The following is a 19,511-nucleotide window of genomic DNA, read 5'->3' on the forward strand; positions in this document are numbered from 1 at the left end:
ATCACACGATCAAAGCCAGACTCCCCGTCGCTGAAGAAAACCAATGCAGTTTGGTTCTTCCACTTCATAGCTTCAGCCACTCCAAACTGCTGAAACACTTAAAAGCAGACAGCATTTTGCCAGGCTTTAGAGACCCACAGTCTGCTTGAACCACACCCTTCGAAGGAACAGCCCGGGCCAAACCAAAGCTCTCACAACCCGACAAGGAAACGCCATCTGTGTTTCCCTCAACCATCCAGTGCTCTGCAGAAATCCAGGCAATAATGGGCCTGCACCACTGCTCAGGTGGGTTTTCCTTCCATGTAACACCCAGATAACACTCTTTATTACTCCAGCGAGAACATTATGTGTCTTTGAAGGAGGTTTGATTTCCAGGAGACTCTTCCTGGCATCGTGTTTGCTTTTGCAGCGCTTGTTACTTTTGCTTGGTGGTGTGGAAATGAATTTGAGGTTAAGTGCAAACACTTCCTCTCGGTCAAGGACAGACAAAGAAGTCAACATAAAATCACCCACTACTTCCAGAGAAGGACCTTTTCTGCCAAGTTTGCACCAGGCCAACTGTTGGGACATCGGAGCACAGGAGAAAAACAAGCAAATGAGAACTGAAGTGAGCTCACAAGGAAAGTATTCTGCCCCGAGGGATGTTTACCTCCTAAATGTGGCTTATAGTCTCTTCTGCAAATACTGCTCAGACTCTGGTAAGATAGAGGGGCAGTGAGATTTTTATGCAGCCAGAATGATTGTGCTGTTGTGGACACACAGGTCTCTGTGTGTTGTTATCCCTTGTATTCAAACATACAGCTCATCTGCAACCCTTTAGAAATGTGTTCATGTAACGGAGAGGTACAGGAACCCCGAGGTTAGCAGCCCCTCCTCCCTCTTGCACGTATTTGTATCTTTGACTTCTAAAGCTTTCAGGTATCTTTTTACTTAACTTCACGTGTAGGGACACTGCAGGAGTGAATTTTTGGAAGAATGAGGTTTGGAATAATTCCAAAAGCAAGTTGCTAGGAGATGTTTGTCTTCTCCTAAATGTCACTGTTTGCAAATTAATTTGAGCTTTACCATCCGCACACTTAGAATTGGCAGAGTTTTGCTCCATGCGTCAAGATCTATTTCAGTGTAACTCAGGGCAGAGTTGTATATGCAAGCAAATAAAGGATTCTGTACTGTTAACAGCTTAAACAAAACCAAACATCACAGGTAAAAAGCCCACAGTGAAGCTGTTTTAAGGATGAATTTCTGCAAACAACTTTGCAGCACAGTTACTCTGAGTTGCCAGGGTGACTGGAGGCAGGGAGGGGGAGCGGGGTTGCTTTGTTTTAAGACTCAAATACTCAATGGCTTGAACTCTGCTAGCAGAGCCAACTCCACCTTTCCAAACGGACACAAGGACTATCACTGTTAAACACGGGTTACACACTTTCACCCTCCCCCAAAACACAGGAGAGTGTTTCTTACCTATCTGGTCCTCGGGAATCAGGGATTCGATCGGGGGATCGAGTTCGGAGCTTTGGGACAAATAGTTCTTGACTTGTGTCATGAACTGCCGAATCGTTTGCAGCAGATCGGTGCTGGAGACATGGCACTCCTTGTTTTCCTGGAGAAAACTGACATAGTCCTGCACCAGGCATCCAAAATAAGTGCGTTTGTCCCGGGACAGCTCTGCAATTTTCTTAATCATCCTCTTTTCGGGGGTCATGAAGGAACTGAAAACTCCACTCACTTTCCGTAGCTGAGATTTCACAATCTTGGGGAGAACGAAGGAGCTGTTTCTTTTCTTCTTGGACTTCAAAGGGGGTGCCATGCTCTCTTGGTCACTCTCCCCCTCGAAATCTTCCAGGCTGCTGTTAGTGTCCCCCTCATAGCCAAAGAGCGGCATGCTCCGATCCAAGTCCAGGGAGTCAGAGGAGGAGGTGGAAATGCTCATGTCGCTCAGTCTCTGCCTGCCTCCATTCCACGCAACGTGTGACTCAGAGCTCGTGGCTGCTGCCTTTCTGGCAGCTGCTGCAGCTGGCTCGGGCAGGGCTTCACCTGGAACGCCAGCAGCTGCGGGCGCAGGTAGGGAGCCGCAGCCAGGCCGAGTTACCGCTGAGCCCTTTGAGCCACCTTCCAGCTCTGAGCACAGAGCCTGCTTCTTCAGGCGGGGAGGCGGAATAGGGGCTGGCTTACTCTGCAGCAAATCCAAGCCTCTCTCTTTCTTATGGTTGACTGTTTCTGGCATGCTCGGCTGCTTTATAGTCCTGGAAAGCTGTGGACTCGTGAGGATGCTATTAATAGACGGTGGCGGTGGCCGGGGTGGGGGGGAGCGAGGCCTTGCAGTGCCATTCACGTCTAGAGTTCTTGGGCTCTGCCTTTTCAGACTTGCACCGAGGTCCTGGCTGTGTACTTTTAAGAAGAGGGGATTAATGAAGCACAGGGCTCCGTTGGTCTGGCTGCACTCCAGCTCCGAGGGCGTTCTGGTCCGTATAGAATGCACTCCATTTATAAGGCAGAGCTGACGGGAGCCTTTGCAAGCGCCGTCCGAAGGCGCAGGCCGCTGCGGCACTGAAGGATCGGGGGGGTCGCTGCTAGCCGAGGAGCTCCAGAAGTCTGAAAATCATCGTTGCATTAACATAAGAATGCCAGACAGCATGCAGAGGGCCTTCAGCACATTCGGCTAAACTTCACTAGTTTCAAGTATTAAGAACTTTAGACAAGCTTTTATTAATTCAAAGGGGGGGAAAACCCAAACCAACTACATTCTGAGCAAACCACTTAGAGCACCACCAGACACAGCTGCCTGCATGCTGCACTCCTGGGACTGCTCTTACTCACTTATAAATACCATGACCTATGTGTAGCTCCAAATCAGCCCACTGAGCTAAGCTTAAAAATAAAGCGAGAGTCAAAGCATGGAGCCTGAAACACAGCAAATCTTACCAACCTGAGAGCAGAAAGAACAAACTACTTACAAGCATCTCACTCAAGGAAACAAGCCTAGATTCTCAGCTGGCATTAATAAGGCCACTCCATTACAGACAACAGCTGGGCTGATTTCCACCAGCTGATAGCCACTTACAGCAACTCAGGAAAAATTCTGGTCTGGTTTCTTTTGATAGTGAACACATGAAAAGCCAGCTCACGTTTTGATGTGCTGGGGGGACTCACCACCTTTAGCTACACAGACCAAACCCTGGTGTTTCTTTAAGAGCACTGGCCTGCAGCCCTGCCTTTGCAGTGGTGACACAGTTTGCCTGAGGTTCTAGACACTCAGCAGCACATAAACAGATCAAACCTGAAGTCCCACACCAGCAGTGTGGAAAATCTGTCATGAACCAGCAAGTTTCAGCTACAGTCTCTGCACCTGTCCCAGCAAAGTACCAGCAGGTTTGTGAAACAAGCCCATTGTCATTAGCTCCTGAAAGTATGCAGGCTGAAAGCAGGCAAAACCTTGAGGACAGCAAACAGAACGAAATAAGGGAGGGACAGCAGAGGAGGGAGATGTGGATAAATTTTGCCTCTTTTCCTGTAGTATCAAGATGCCTCACTCGGGGTGCTGAGCAATGACACCTGAATGCTAAACACTCCACAACAGAGTCTGTGCCCAACAGCTGTGCCTTGCCCACAGGGCAGCAGACAGGAAATGGCCCACGGTGACAGGCCCCTGTCACAGAACAAATGCAGGCACTGACATAGTTCTCTATGTAGTCATATAATGCTGCTGCTTTTTTCCAGCTCCATCTTTCCCCTTCCTGCCTGAGGATCCCTCAAGCAGACTGGCCAGCGTGCCTGGCACGTGGGCTAGTGCAAGGATGCACCACGTAAGCACGGCTCCGGGTGAAACACGAGAGAGACAGAGAGGACCTACCAAGTTTAGCATGTGAAACCTCACAGGGTGGCAGGAGCCTCAACACAGTCACCACCAGTTGGTGCTGCTCTGCTTTATGTGCCTACGTGCTGTTGACCTGCCCTGTGAAGGGCTGCCTCTGAGGCACAACGGAACAGAGTTCTGACAGGAGCTACAGCCCCCCTTGTTGAGGCATGGAACAGGCTGCCCAGAGGGGTTAGGGAGTCTCTTTCCCTAAAGACATTCAAACCCCATCTGGATGTGTTCCGGTGTGACCTACTCTGGGTGATCCTGCTCCGGCAGGGCTGTAGGACTAAATGATCTTCCTTCCAACTCCCAACATTCTGTCACTCTGTGGTTTTGTGCCTACGTGTTGCTTAAGGAAAGCCCCTTGGGAGTTTTTAGGCAGCTCTTGGTCCAAAGCATTGAAGGACTGGCTTCCTAGCATGCTCTTTTGCATGTGAACATCTAAAACTCCATCGAAATCTTAGTTTGTCGTTTGGGTTTTGCCCGCAGAAACTATGACCTTAACCTGGTGTGCAGGAGGTAACTGTTTGCAAATACAGCATGCACAGACACTCATGCATCAGTCTCCTCAGCTTTCAAATGTATTAAAGAAACAATGCACAATGCACAGACTGCTCTGTTCAAGAGTAAGACCAACTCTGCAGCAGGCAGGCCATGGTGCTTCCAGCTACTGAGGATGCTGTGGTTAGTTTGAAGGGCTCACTCAACACCACTGTCATCATCTCCTATGGAGAAACTCACCCAGTGTTACTCTAGGGCTTCCAGGTGTCACTGGGAGACTGCCTTCACTACACTACCTCAATCATAGAATCAACCAGGTTGGAAGAGACCTCCAAGATCATCCAGTCCAACCTACCACCCAGCCCTATCCAGTCAACTAGACCACGGCACTAAGTGCCTCATCCAGTCTTTTCTTGAAGACCCCCAGGGACGGTGCCTCCACCACCTCCCTGGGCAGCCCATTCCAATGGGAAATCACTCTCTCTGTGAAGAACTTCTTCCTAACATCCAGCCTATACCTACCCTGGCACAACTTGAGACTGTCCCCCCTTGTTCTGTTGCTGGTTACCTGGGAGAAGAGGCCAAATTTCTTTTTCCTCCTGCTTAAACATTCACCTAATCAACAGTTCCAGGTTTGCCTCCGTTCCCAAGAAAATCCATCTTTCATCTGCTTACCTAAGCTTGCAGAAGTCATTTGTCTCCTCTCTAAAATGAAGCCCTGAACTGCATTGCTACTACAGCAAAGCAAAATGCAAAGCAGTGCAATGCTTCCCTGGGTAGGCCTTTGCTGCAAAGCTCTAGAGAGCCTCGTGCTAACAACACTGATTTAGTGAGGATCTATTTCTAACCCAAAGATGATTCAAAAATCTACTGGGACAAAGACCGCTGACAGACAACCCTCCCTTCCTGCAAAAGAAAATGAGGCCATTCAGCACTTTACAAGAGTTGCTCAATGATTTCATCTGGGTGGAACCCATTTCAAACCTCAGCAAGCTTTGCATCTCCTGCAAGCTCAAGATATGTCTTAACACAAGCCTGTGTTTGGTTGCAGCGCTCAAGTGACAAGCACATCCTTGCCTTTTCTTCTGTTGTTCTACAGATGTCACCAAACCAATGCGCATGGATGCGTTCTGCGGACCACGGACACCTTCCTCCTGCTGCTAGCATGCTACTGATCTCAAAAACCACCATTCTAAGACCACGTGCCAATCTGAATGGAAGTTTTAAACAGTGAACCTCAGCTTGTAGCACACACCTCCCTGGCAGCGCTAGCAAATCACCACGCTGCTGCCTGCTAGGTCAGCCCTCAGACAAGAGTAGCCTTTGCAGAAGCAGCTGCATCGAGCCTCTGTCTGAGGATTTTAAGACTTGCTTTGCCCAAGGACTGCTCAGAGAGGAGAGAGGGGAGGGAAGGAAGGACAAATGAAAGGAAGAAAACAGCACTAACAAAAAACATCAACAGTAGGCAGGAAGGGCATGAAAGTTCCCATTTCTAAGTACAAGGTATGACCTTCCCAAAAGGAGAAGCTGCTTTACGTCACCGACCAATGCAAACTACCAACTAATACAGACCTTTTCTTCAAGCCTACAGCACCTCTACAGAGAATAACATCTATGCAGAGAACAACTTACTCAGTCCAAGCTGAGCAATCTCTTCAAGTTCAGCTTCTGTCTTTGCTGCAGCAATAGCATGAGGCAACTTGAGGGTGAATGGCAGGACATCCCTGTCGTTGAAGAGAACAAACACTTGTGGTTTTCACAACATCCAGAGTTTTCAAAGCATTTGTTTTCAACACTAGCAGTGGCTGAACTCTAAGTCAGATAGCAAGAGCCTCAAACACAGAGCACACAGTGAAAACATTACCAACCCCAGGGCTCTTTTAGCCTGGAAAGCGGTGTGAAATGCAAATGACAGTCAGGTTCCCAGGACTCCCTTTAGGTTTATTTCCACATGGCCATCCTGGCTTTCTCTCAAGACAGTCCAGCAAATGCAACTCAGATGAACACTGTCTTACCTGCTAATACAGTAGAAAGCAATGAGCCTGAATAAATCAGCAAAGCTTATTCCAGAGCCCTCCAAGGAAAATGCTGCAAAGAAAGTTACAAGAGAGAAAGAATCACACACCTAGCCATGTTTTGGGTATTTTTGGTATTTTTAGAGAAGCTTTGAGCCACAGAATGGTCTGGATTGGAAGGAGCCTTAAAGACAATCGAGTTCCAACCTCCCTGCCATGGGCAGGGACAACTTCCACTACACAAGTTGCTCAAGGCCTCATCCAATCCAATCCAATTTGGCCTCTCCAGGGAGTGGACAACCACCACCAACCTGGGCAACCTGTTCAGTGTCTCACCACCCTTACTGTAAAGATTTTTTTCCTAATCTCCAGTCTGAATCTGCCCTGCTCAAGCTTCAATCCATTCCCTCTTACCCTATCACAGTTAGCCCTTGTAAAAAGCCCCTTCATGGCTTGCTTTCCCTTCAGGTACTGGAAGGCTCCTGTAAGGTCTCCCCAGAGTGTTTTCTTCTCCAGGCTGAACAGCTCCAACTGTCTCACACCCTGTCAATGCATGGAAGGTTGCCCAGCACTCTGATCATCTTCATGGACCTCCTCTGGACCTGCTCCAACAGTTCCATGTCCTTCTTATGCTGGAGGCACCAGAACTGGATGCAGCCATCTGACTTACATTAATCTCTCTTTGTGGCAATTCTCACCGAATGGATACAAAGATGAAGCAGAAGCCACCCCTAAAGAGAAGGGATCTTTCACCTCAGGACATAACCGAGACCAGAACAGAAGGAAGGGCACTGAAACATAACAGTAGCGTCAGAGTGGTTCCCGAAGGACATAGACGTCAGCCTCCTGGCAGCCTTGGATAACTGCTACAAAGGGGTGAATGTGGAGCCTGTGACTGCCATGGCTGAGTTAGAAAAGCTAGACCACAGAGAGCGAATCTCCTGCTAGTGTGGCATGCACACTCCCTGCATGCAGAGAGATGCCTTTGGAATTCCCAAATTCCCAAAGGGGAGTACTTCCACTGCTGTAGATGCTTCAGACACCTGGGCTGAAACAAGGCAGACCTCTGGGCCTGGTGAGGAAAGCCAAAAACCACACAGCAGCTTTGGATACCTCAGCAATGGCTCTCCATAAGTACCAACTGTGGAACCTGGTCACTATCCATTCTCTAGGACCAGTTCCCCACACCAAGGTTCCAGTGCTACCGACTGCCTGCAGCTGAATCAGAGGAAAACTTCTATCCAGCCTTTACACTGAAGGACAGGCCAACCTGGCCACTTATGTGCTCACAAAAAGGCAGATCCTCAAAGAGAGATGCTTAACAACACAGACAGGAAGCATGCAGGTGATCTGGGGACAAGCTCAGGGGAGCATTCAGATCCCTGAGCCTCAGCGACGACTGGCGAGTAAAAGCATCAACAGATACTTCCCCCTTGTGGTAGAATTTTATTCATGAAAGGCAATGCATTATTATTGGGTTTTCTAGAGGGCAGACAAGGAATTCGTTTGTCTAACAAGCTTCCAACCACAGCATTAGATCAACCATCACTGGTGTCTTCCTCTTTTCTTCATCACACCTTGTTTGTAACCAGAACAAAAACCAGAGACACAGAACTAACTCTTTGTTCTTAGGGGCAAGGAAGGGAGAAATAAAAAGGAGTAACTCCACTGAAATTATCTGCTAACAGAAACAGAAGTTAACTACAGACACTCTGCTCCAGGGCAGCTTAATTGAAATTACTGCTGATTTTCTTCAGCTTAATTTGTTCTGCTTGCAGTATCTGCACCACAAACACCAGCTGCAGCTTCCTCCTTTCATTCCTATGTCTCGGGCATATCTTTCACACTTTCCCTCTTAAGAGATGAGAGCAGCACTGTTTTGAAACTGACTGGAACTCTCTCATTTCCTCATTTGTATTGGAAAACAGGGAACAAACAGAATTGGTGTTAAAAAAGAAAGATAATTGCTCTCACATCAGAGACTGTTCCAAGGAGTTAAAATCCATGCAGTGATTTGAAAAAAAAATCATGCAAACTCATCACACCCACAGAAAAAGACACTCTGCTCTGGTGAGACCTCACCTGGAGTGCTGTGCCCAGCTATGCAACACTCAACAGAAGAGACACAGACCTGCTGGAGTGGGTCCAGAGGAGGCCACAAAGATGATCAGAGGGCTGGAGAACCTCTCCTACAAAGACAGGCTGAAAGAATTGAGGCTGTTCAGCCTGGAGGAGAGAAGGCTCGAGGGAGACCTTACAGCTACATTTCAGTGTCTGAAAGGGACCTATAGGAAGGCTGGGGAAGGACTGTTTAGAAGGGCTTGGAGTGATAGGGTGAGGGGCAGTGATTTGAAAGTGGAGCAGAGGAGATTTAGGTTGGACATGAGGAGGAAGTTCTTGACAATGAGAGTGGTGAAATACTGGCACAGGTTGCCCGGGGATGTGGCTGAGGCCCTGTTCCTGGGGACCTTCAAGATCAGACCTGATGTGTTCTTGGGCAGCCTGATGCAGTTGGAGGTGTCCCTGCTGACTACAAGAGGTTTGGACAAGATGACCTCTGGGGGGTCCCTACCAAGCCAGTGCCACCTGTGAATCTCATGACAGAGCTGCATCCAAGAACAGTCCCCGAGTACAAGGAAACGCAAGGAGGTGTCTCTGACAGCAGAGCACCGCATTTCTACAGCGGAGGGTAACTACCCACAATGGTGAATGAATCCCAGACTCAGCAAGGTTCATGGAAGAAGCATTCCAGCTCTGCCCAGCACAGGCTTAGGCATTTCTGCATCTCCTCCCTTCTCGAGGATACTCCTGACCCACCCGCAGAGCCCTCCTCAGCACTGTAGGCAGGCTGTGACACTATTTACATGACTTCAGGTGTCTTCTGCTGTGGGTTTCACCAATGCACAGAGCTCCTAGCTCGCAGGGGGTGACAAACAGCTGGTAAGGGTGTAAGTCACAACTTACTGTATGTGCTTTCTTTTATTGCAAATTCTTTTAGGCAGGGCCCACAGTCACTGGGGAGATGCAGAGAGACGACTTTCTTCTGCAATCTTGCAGATTTCCTAACCAGAAATATCTGTTGTGGAGAAGGCAAAGGACATGGGTTTAGCTTCAGACATCACAGGGAAATGGAACCAGAACAGCTTACTGGTTACTGATCTATGTAAAGCTGCTCAGAATTTTGTCTGGTTGTTACTGTTCAGGTCCAGGAGCTTGGTGGAAAATGGCAGTTCAGAATAAGCAGTGTCTCAGCCTCAGTAAGGTCACTACTTCCACGACCAAGCCATTATGCCTTTAACTCTCCAGTTGAACACACAGCAAAACTCAACCCTTGAGTCAATGTGTGGAGGAGACTAATGATGGAATGGCTCCAGTGCAGCATTAGAAACATGCCATGTGGCTCATCCAAGCAGACAGGGCCTGCTTTCTATCACAGCAACCTTACTGCAAGCACCAGTGAAGGATAAAATACTGACATCTCCTGTTTGTCTGTTTCTCTCTTGTTACAAACAACTCCCGTTAGCAAGGTTCAGCTGTGGAGCTCTAACTGCAGCATTCTCAGCTCCAGAGGGCCCCAAGCTAGTCCCAGTTTCAGAACCCAGGTTGCTCTCCAACTGGTCCAGCTGCCAAGCACTCAAAGCCCTCATCTTAGATTATCAAAGCAGAGAAGAAATAAGGATGGGATGTTAGGTGGGGTTTCATTTTCTTGGGGTTTTGATTTGGTTTGGCTTTAGCAGTTGCACCAGACAAACTGAAATGTAACTTCTTACCCCAGGAGGCTGAGCCTGCAGAATTTCCGTGGCTTCAGCATCGCTCAGACCAAGCTGCAGCCACACAGAGTGAGTATGGAGGAGCCTGTCCAGTATGCTCAGCTTGTTGGATAGGCTGTCGTATCCAGAGTCCCGGGGGCAGCTTTTGACATCGTTTTTCTCAGGAGAGGCATTTTCCATGTCCTTTACTAGACTGTGAAAATTAAATTTAAGAAGAAAAATACAAATGTAGATGTGCTAAATTCTTCTAAACAATCACTCAGATCAGCAAGTAGCTATCACAAAGCTAACAGCATCCTGGATTGGTGTTTCTCCTACTGAGAATTCATATAATTAGCATACACAAAAATTCTCATCCACATAAGATTTCTTGCTTTCATTTATCTTCAGTTTAATGAGTAGCTCTTAGATAAGCTTTGCCATTCCTCTGTTAGCTTGCTGAAATCCAGCAGTCACTGCAGGTGTGCACACAGACATGATCAACTGCCAACTCTTCTTTGTTGTATTCACATTTGGCAAAACTTCGCTTCAAAGCTACTGATGCAACTCAGATCTTTTTATTCCCAGAGGGGCTGCAAGAGCTGCAACCCAGAGAAATCTTCCCCTGTCTTGCCTGCCAGGAAAAAAAAAATCTATTCAGAACTCTGCCAGTGGAGCAATCCACTACCTGTTGGTGAGCCCTGCACCAAACACAAATCCTTGCTGTTTGCTTGTAGGGATCGTTTTCTCAGCAGAAATGCACAAACTGGCATCACTTCACCTCACTGCCAGGCCACTCACTCTGCTCCGCCAGCTCTGCCCTCTGCGCAGCCTTTTTTCCCCTCGGCTGGCAAGTGGTCAGAGAGCTCAGTTGGGAAAAGGCAAAAAAAAAGAAAGGGAGGCAGAAGAGGCAAAAGGAAACTTGTTATGCATTCAAAATCCAGCTAAGCTGGATACCAAAACCACCTTCTGTTGTGCAAAGCGCCACCAGCACTCACGTACCGCCGGACACCCAGCACAACCGCATGCCTGCTGCTGGTTCAGAGCCTGCATTCTCCAGCTGAAGTACATCCTGTGAACCACCCAGCCCTAGAAATCACCACGGAACAGTAACTCTGGAAATACCTAAGTGTAGATTAAAACCCCCTGCAAGCTCAAGATCTGACTCCTTACAACGTCAGGCACCAAGACTTCTCCCTACGACTTTCTGTGACGGCAGAAGAGGCCCTGAGCAGCAGAGGGCAACGCAGCTGCATTTCCCCGCTGCAGGCTGTCTCACAGCCCTTGGGAGCTCTGCGCTTTGGACAGGTAGTAAAGCATCACTAACAGCATTTACCACCTTCAACATGCCAGCTGCTCTACCCAGAACAAGTGGACAGAGACTTACACAAGCCCAGGGACGCGGAATACTTCACAGCAACCAGAGATCTGACCCCCCAGGCTCAAAACAAAACCCACCAACCAAATAGTGAGAAGCCTCCAACAACAAAACTGCTTTTTTGTATTTTGGGTCAGCATTTTGCAGCGTCTCTGAACAGGGACAGAAAAAAGAAGCAAGGTAGAGAATTTCCACTGCATGAGCAGGAAAGCACAGACACTTTTTATTACCTGGATCCACCACCACTAGCAGATGACCTCTGTGCTTCTCTGTCTTTGTCCCACAATAAATAAGCAAACACAAGGGGGACACCTTTCATCTCTGCAAGGCATCTAGAATTTAGAAGATTCTACAATCTTCCCTCCCAAATGTCAGAAGCTGATGGTAACTGTGCACATGCCTTCAAGGGGCACATAATGCACAGAAGCACACTGTGGGAAGAAGGGAAGTACTGCTTACAGCAGTTCTGACACGGCTCTGAGATCACAAGTAGGAGTCCTGTGTTCCTCTTTCAGCCTTGGCCCCAGCAGAACCTGGTGTTGTAACGTATGAGGCTCCACAGAAGGCAGATGTGAACGCCAAAAGCACTGTCCTGAGCTGCCCATACTGCCCAGAAACGTTCCACGCACCTTCAGAGCCAGCCAGCCACATTACAAACCAAACGACAGCCGTAGCAGTGCAAATTCTACACCAACACTGGCTGGAGCATTAACTAGATCCTTATTCCCATTCCTTGCTCAAGAGATGGAAACAAGACACGTTGCAGGAGAACGCCTGAGGAGGAAATAAATGCTTGCCACAGAAGAAAGCTACCTCACATACAGCAGATGTGCATGACTGGTGTCTGGCACTGCCTGCTACCACAGAACAACATAAGGTTAGTAAGAGTGTGCACTGGAATCGTCTCCCAAGGGAAGCAGTAGATTCCCCTACATTGGGCAGTGGCAAGGTGCTGGGCCAGCTCATTTCAGCTAGGCTACCACCTAGACAGGTTGGACCAGGTGATCCTTGGGGTCCCTCCCAACGTGGCATTCTGTGTCTGTAGGGTCACAGTGGTCCTGGCTAACTTACACTGCCAAACACACCCAAATTACTACACGTCAGGAGACTAGTTTGAAGAGGGAGCTGCTGGGTTTTCAGAACCTCTAGGTACCTAGATAGGCACAATCCCTCCCACATGCTGAGATCCCAGGAGGAATGCATCCTGTGAACCCTACATACACACACACACACCCCCCTTGCTGCAGCTGCTTCTGCCCTCCTCAAGAAATAAGCAAAATATTCTGAGTATCTGGTCATGCTGAGACCTTCTGACACTCTTAGACACAATCAGTGCAAATGACCCCAAAGCTCCTCATCCAGATCACCAAGTAGGATGCATGATCTGCATCCTAGAAGGAGGACATCAGAACTAGAATGCAATCTGCAGGAAAGTAAAGTAGGAACAAACAACACTTTAAAAAAATATTTCCTATCCGAGCAACAAAGAAAGAGGCAGGGAGAAGGATCAAAGCTGGTGAGCCCTAGCAAGAACACAGCTTGGAAAATTGACAAACAGATAGAATCTGGGCTGCATCAAAAGAAGTGCAGCCAGGAGATTCTGCAACTCTGCTCTGCTGAGACCTCACCTGGAGCACTGCGCCCAGCTCTGCGAGAGCCAAACCAAGAGAGGCTTTTGGGGTTTTGTTGTTGTTAGATGGTTGGTTTTCTCACAGTGACTCTCAATAAAAGACAATCTGACTAGGTCACCTTAAACTCAAGATCAAAACACAAGTCAGCCTCCACGGACGGTCTGCCTTAATGCAGGGGCACTACAGTGGTTCTTCTCCGAGAGGAGAGGAGTTTCAATGCACCTCACAACAAATTAAAAGAAAAGACATGAGTCATGCAAGTTTCCTTAGGTTTGAGAAAATGTGTGGGAAGTAGAGAGAGGTAACTGCCAAGATAAACAGTGCCACGCTGCCTCCTGATCAGACAGCTCACAGTAAAGGCACAAGGAATGGGTTGAAGCCTGTAACCAGGGCGATGCTCTCACATCCACCTCAGTCATGTACCTATGCAGCAAATGTTCCTGCCCTCACACTTGCTAAAGTAACTTGACTTCAGTCTCTCAAGTCCTACCTACACTTCAGCCTTGTAAAACCTAAGCTTCTAATGTCTCTCCAGTTTTGCTTGTGAGACTTGGGCCAATGAGCCAATCTGTTCTCTGAACCTGTTGCCACCCTCCCCAGCCTCCTGCCCAGGCAAACGCTGGCCTGAGGAGTGGACTCCTCTCTTTGGGATTATGGACACAGAGAAGGTGCATTCAGCTTGCATGCACGTTCTGTCAGGATGACCAAGGCTGGTCCATGAGTTTGCTGTGTTGAATTAAACTAAGTTGCCTGCTCTAGGATTTGCACACACGTGCACATCCCTCTTTGTGGAAGAACTTACCTACCCTTCTGAGGGCATAAGAGAAAATGTCTCAGTCTGCTCCTACGCTATGGAGAAGGATGGTTATTAGTGAAGAGAAAAGAGCATCCCTGGGTTTAGCCTACCAGCTGCATGCCAGATGCACCTAGGAAATGCTAGAGAAGAGCATAGGGAGGGCCCAAATTTAATAATCACATGAACACAGAGACTCTAAACTGCCTTTACCTGTGTCCATATTTCCACACTCCATTTTTTTGCCTGAATGGTCTCTGTTTTCAGGATACTTGCACACTCTGACCATATTACCCAGGGAAGGGGGGTGGGAGCAAGAGAGAGAAGAGGTCTGCTGTTTGCCCATAGCAGTAGGATCACAGAACGTTAAGGGTTGGAAGGGACATCTGGAGATCTTCAAGTCCAACCCTCCTGCCAGAGCAGGACCATATAATCTCTTGCAGATCACACAGGAACACATCCAGACAGGTCTTAAGGGTCTCCAAAGAAGGAGACTCCACCGCAACCTCCCTGGGGAGCCTGTTCCAGTGCTCTGTGATCCTCTCCCCAGCAATGCAACTTCATTAGCCCTGCTGTCAACACTTTGCTGTGGTGCACTTAATTGGCATGGAAAAATGTAGGAAACAGGTATCAGGAGTGTCCAGTGCCAAACATGAGGAAGGGAGCAAAGTTTTGCCCTTGTTTCTGTCACAGCAACCAAGCATCAGGAAGGCAATAAGCTGCAGCAACTGCCAACACCAGCAAAGCATCCCTGCATCACTTCACAGACTGCAGATGAGCTTTGAGGGTCCCTTCCAAGCCAAACCATTCTATGATTCTGTAATAAAGAAAACAGTGCATGGCTAATTAGACAACTTCTATCTTTGATAAAACTTCTCTATTCCATAAAAGCACACAGCTCAGAATTACGTACTCATACCAAAATGGACCTTATTGATTCATTGATTGGTTTGGGTTGGAAGTGACCTGAAAGATCATCTAGCTCCAAGCTCCCTGACTGGGGCACGGATGCCTTCCACAGCCCAAGGGTTGCTCACAGCCTCAGATTTCACGTTCTACATTTAGCAGCACCTTAAAGGCATCAGAAAAGAATGAACGTTGGCTTTTACTGGGTGGCTGTCATGTCACAGCAAAGCTGAACACAGTGAAGTAGGCACAGAAGTTGCATTACTCAGGGTTCCTCTGGTAGCTTTACCTACACACAGTCATGAAAACATCGCACAGCTAAAATGAATAAATTCAGGTGTTTTAAACACAGAGGTAAAAAAAGAGTGCTCTGGGCTGGTGAAATGAGGAGATTTGACTGTCTCCAGCCAAAGGTTACCACTGAGAACCAGCAAATCTCAGGCTTTCACGCATATGATGTATTCAAAGATACCAGAAGCCTTTTCCTAACAGAAAATTAGCTAATGATCATTGAAACTAATTAGCTGGATCTGCTGAAATGGAGAAAGTATCCATTCTGCCCCTGCAAAAGAACCGGCCTCTCAAAGGCTTTCAAACGTCAACAACGGGCAACCGGGGTCACAGCCAAGGACTTTAATTAGTTCAGTTGTCTGATGTTCTTTAGCACTTGGGCAACAAAGGTGCTGTTCACTGTTTTATTTAAGGAAATGGACCTTGCAGTGAGTTTTAGCACATTTCAGAAGTGTTCATAGAAAGGAAAAAAAAGAAGGAAATGCTAAAAGCATGGATGTTGTTCTGAATAAGAACCCATTACTCACTTCATTAACTCACTGCCTTGAAGAACAAAGCCCACCCCAGCTCCAGAGCTGGCCCAGACTGTGCAGTAAAAGGGAATGCCTGCATGGGTTGCTTTCCTCTTGCAACAAATATTTCAACATCAAGTTAGAAAACGTGTTCACTTCTTAACACAACGATTGTACTATTGAACAGCCACCACTAACCAAGCACAGCAGCCACAGCTTAGGTGTAGAAAGCAAACACTACAAATCTCCCCAGTCCACAGAAACGTGGCATGGTATGTTTTAAAATGGCAGAACTTTCATCAGCACTGGAATATGCATCTTGAGTCATTTTAAGGCAAAGGAAATGCTCCCACCTACCTATTTATTACTTTCAATATGTAAGATACCTGCATTTAATGGAACTGGAACACAAAACCCGCTGAAACAAAACCCCATGGCAGTCAACGTTTTGCCTCCTAACCTGAGAACACCAAAACATAAATCCATGTTGTTGTACCACGAATCTTCGCAGAGCCACTTGAAGCAGCAAACATTATCAGTCTTTGCAGCATGAAAGCAAAGGTCACTGCCACAGACAACTGGAAGCACATTAGCAGCTTCCTGCTTTAGACGGTCATCAGTATCCAAGGTTTGCAGTGAGGATGCAGAAGCGGAGTTTAGAAACACTAAGGCAAACCCACAGAGCAGCCCAAATCTCTGCTTGTTCCTCCTGCACGAGGGCAAACTGCTGGAATCAAAAGCAAGACCACCTGCACCCCTGTGCTGCCGAGCTGAAGAGTGCTAAGGTACAGCCGACCGGCAGAGCGCGGGCAAAGGCATTCCTGGCCCGTTACACCTCAAGGAGCTACACGATAACAAACACGGAAGTCACCTTGGCAAACGAGCAGGCTCATCTTCCACCGTGAGGTCTGGCTGTACCATCTCCTGTTTCAGTTCTCCGATTTCTGAGGCAATTGTGTCAATGAGCTAGAAAAGGGACAAAAACAGCGTGACGTCAAGGAGTGGAAGAGGCGTGGAGAGAAGCAGCCCGGGCAAGTTTAGTCACCAGAGATTACAAACTCTTTTTTTTTCCCTTCTTAAATTGCATCCTATTTGGACTTCCCCTTGCAGAGGAAGAAGTTAAGGGCTGGGGCCGCTGTTGGAATGGCAGTCCTTTCTGGTTTGTGCCAATACCAAACCTTCCCCGTTGGCAAGCTGGTTTTGCTTAAACGTATTAAATCTGCAGCCTCAACGTGCAGAACAGCTTAAGAGAATTAAAAGATTTGATTTTCTGTAGCATTTATTTTCCCAAGTTAAAAAAAAAAATCAAAACCAAACCAATGACCAGCCACCACTTCCCTTAGAAAAGTTCCATCCAAATTAGTTATTTCAGAAGGGACACTATGCCAGCATTATGATGCTGTGGAGGAGAAGTAATAAAGCAAGAAGGAAATGGCTGCTTTCCACATGAGGTCTTGGACTGCACTTGAACAGGACAACTTCAATTAAAAAAGAACTGCTCTGTGACACCTCAGCTCGGGCGCAACACGATCAGCACTTTGGACATGAGGGCACAAATGGATTTCGAAGTGGGAGAGGTTAGCACTAGAGCTGCATCCTGAGAAGTAGAGCATTTGCTAGCCAGATGTCTGGGAAACATCTTACTGAGCTTGAGTTTGCAAGGCTTGCTGTCCTCGACATTCTCTACAGCAACTGCATCGAGTTTGCTTGACACACCGCACCACGACAGCACGCAAGCCCTGGCAGCGCTCCCTCGCTCTGCTGAAACCCAGTGCAGCGATGCCATCTCCTTTACCCCCACCCTTATACCTCAGAGCAAACAAACAAAAACCCCAGCAAATGAAATCAAACCAGCTTTCAGTCCAGGTCAGAAGAGTCTTCAGAGCTGCCACAAGACTGCCCCGAGTCCCACTACTGCTAGAAAGCTCAGCAGAGCTGCATCCTAAAGAATTGCAGGCAACATTTTCCTATACTGTTTTATTGGCAGTTTTCCTCTACCTCAGAAATTCACCCCCTGCTCTGCTGCGCAGCATAACACTGATCAGCTCAAGAGAACTTTCATTCTCCACTTAGGATAGGCCACCTCCAGTAAGCGTATCTTATGTGAGAATTAATCACCATGTACTACATCCCTGCCACATGGCTTCTTTCTGGCAAGGTCAGAGCTCCCAGCCATGCTGCACCACTGCCATTACAGCCTACACAGATCTTCCCCCTGCTGACTCTCAAACGCCCCTGAGTCACTGCAGTGAGATGTGAGCAATGCCTTCCTGACCACGGGAAGGAGCAGCAGGAGGAACCTGCATCACCCCAGCAGAGCAGCCTCACATCTCATTGCAGCACGCGACACCACGAAAACAGCACCTCCAAAAAGGAGCCATCAGGCACGCTGCTAGGCACAGGTAAATTCCTCCTTCCCTCTGCACAGGCGAAGAACCCAGCCCCGACGTGAGCAATACAGGTGGCACTGCTGACGGATGAGCCCGGCTGAAAGGCCACTGCATCATCATGCACAGTGATGCTGCGGGCATCGCCTCAGAGGGGAGCTTCGAGCTGGGTGCAGTACCAGATTCTACCTACACGTGGCTGATTGTACCTTGCAGATCACACTGGGTGTTTTTGTTTCTTCTAAAGCCTCTATCACCATCATTCTTAATACATTGGTTCTTGTAAACCTCTGACACGATGCAGCTGCAATCCTCACTGACCTGATGCAGGGGGAGAGTCACGCTGTGGTGTGCTGCCCTCCAACAGTTCCACTCCTTCCCTGCGGCGAGCTTGGCTGTTTATGCAGCTGGTTCAGCTTGCTAGAAGGTTAAGAGACTTCTTCATTTTGTTTATGCTGTCTTCATGACGGGAACGTAACCTCTGAGGGGTCGGACAAGCTCCAGAGCAGATCCCAGAAAACAGCGAGTACCAGGCTGGCAGTCCATCTGCCCATTTCATACTAGCTCCCACCTGCCCCAGTGTGAAATCACACCCTGCTGCCCAGCCACCTCAGCTAACAGCCCAGAGTGTGGGGCTCTTTGTGTTGACCTGGAAAAAGATAACCTATGCCCTGGTTTAGGCACTCCAAAATAGCCAATAACTGGATTCATAGATTCATGGCATGGTTTGAGTTGGAAGGGACCTTGAAGTTCATCTAGTCCCAACTCCTCTGCTACAGGCAGGGACAACTTCTACTAGACTAGATTGCTCAAGGCCTCATCCAACCTGGCCCTGAACACCTCCAGGGAGGGAGCACCCATGACCTCCCCAGCCAACCTGTGCCAGTGTCTCACCACCTTCTCTGTAAAGAATTTCTCATCTCCAGCCTAAATCTTACCTCTTCAAGCTTCAATCCATTGCTTCTCATCCTATCACAAGCCCTTTAGGAACAAAAGAATTCTTAAAAAATCTCTTTGGTGGTTGTTGTTGGTTTGATTTGCTTTGGTTTTTCATTTGTTTAATTGTTTTGCCTTTGCTTATTTTTTGTTATGGTTTTCTTTTGGTTTGTCTCCTTTTTTAATAACCTGCTAATATTATTTTCTGCAAATGGCAATTAATTTTCCTTAAATTAGAATCTCAGAATCAGTCAGGGACCACAAGGATCAGCCAGTTCCAACCCCCCTGCCATGCCCAAGGACACCTCACACTAGATCAGGCTGGCCACAGCCTCATCCAGCCTGGCCATAGACACCTCCAGGGATGAAGCTTCCACCACCTCCCTGGGCAACCCTTTCCAGGCTCTCACCACTCTCCTGCTGAACAACTTCCTCCTAATTCTTTTTCATGTTAAAAACCCAACCAAACAAGAAGTTACTCTTCTGATTTAAGAATCAAACAGCCTTGGGGAGTTGCATCATTTGCGTATTCTCATAACTGCCTGACACACACTGT

At 47.9% G+C, this 19,511-nt stretch overlaps 2 protein-coding genes across 6 annotated transcripts in view; one reads left to right on the plus strand and one right to left on the minus strand.

The window, feature by feature from the left end:
* LOC135177059 (cysteine-rich venom protein kaouthin-2-like) overlaps positions 1–19,511 on the plus strand; it is a 216,639-nt gene that overhangs the window by 121,156 nt on the left and 75,972 nt on the right. The window lies entirely within an intron of this gene.
* The window catches only part of RIN2 (Ras and Rab interactor 2), an 80,081-nt gene that overhangs the window by 17,184 nt on the left and 43,386 nt on the right, over positions 1–19,511 (minus strand). For 4 of the 5 annotated variants that reach the window (XM_064146718.1, XM_064146719.1, XM_064146716.1 and 1 more), the window contains exons 3-8: positions 16,504–16,598; positions 10,143–10,335; positions 9,337–9,448; positions 6,373–6,445; positions 5,990–6,081; positions 1,462–2,592 (exon numbers count right to left, since the gene is read on the minus strand). In XM_064146718.1, the coding sequence (XP_064002788.1) occupies positions 1,462–2,592; positions 5,990–6,081; positions 6,373–6,445; positions 9,337–9,448; positions 10,143–10,335; positions 16,504–16,598 (1,696 nt within the window). The remainder of the gene's footprint in view (positions 1–1,461; positions 2,593–5,989; positions 6,082–6,372; positions 6,446–9,336; positions 9,449–10,142; positions 10,336–16,503; positions 16,599–19,511) is intronic. The other variant, XM_064146720.1, reaches the window with a different exon arrangement.

This window comes from Pogoniulus pusillus, chromosome 7 (assembly GCF_015220805.1).
Source record: "Pogoniulus pusillus isolate bPogPus1 chromosome 7, bPogPus1.pri, whole genome shotgun sequence".
In the NCBI taxonomy this organism is placed as follows: Eukaryota; Metazoa; Chordata; class Aves; order Piciformes; family Lybiidae; genus Pogoniulus; species Pogoniulus pusillus.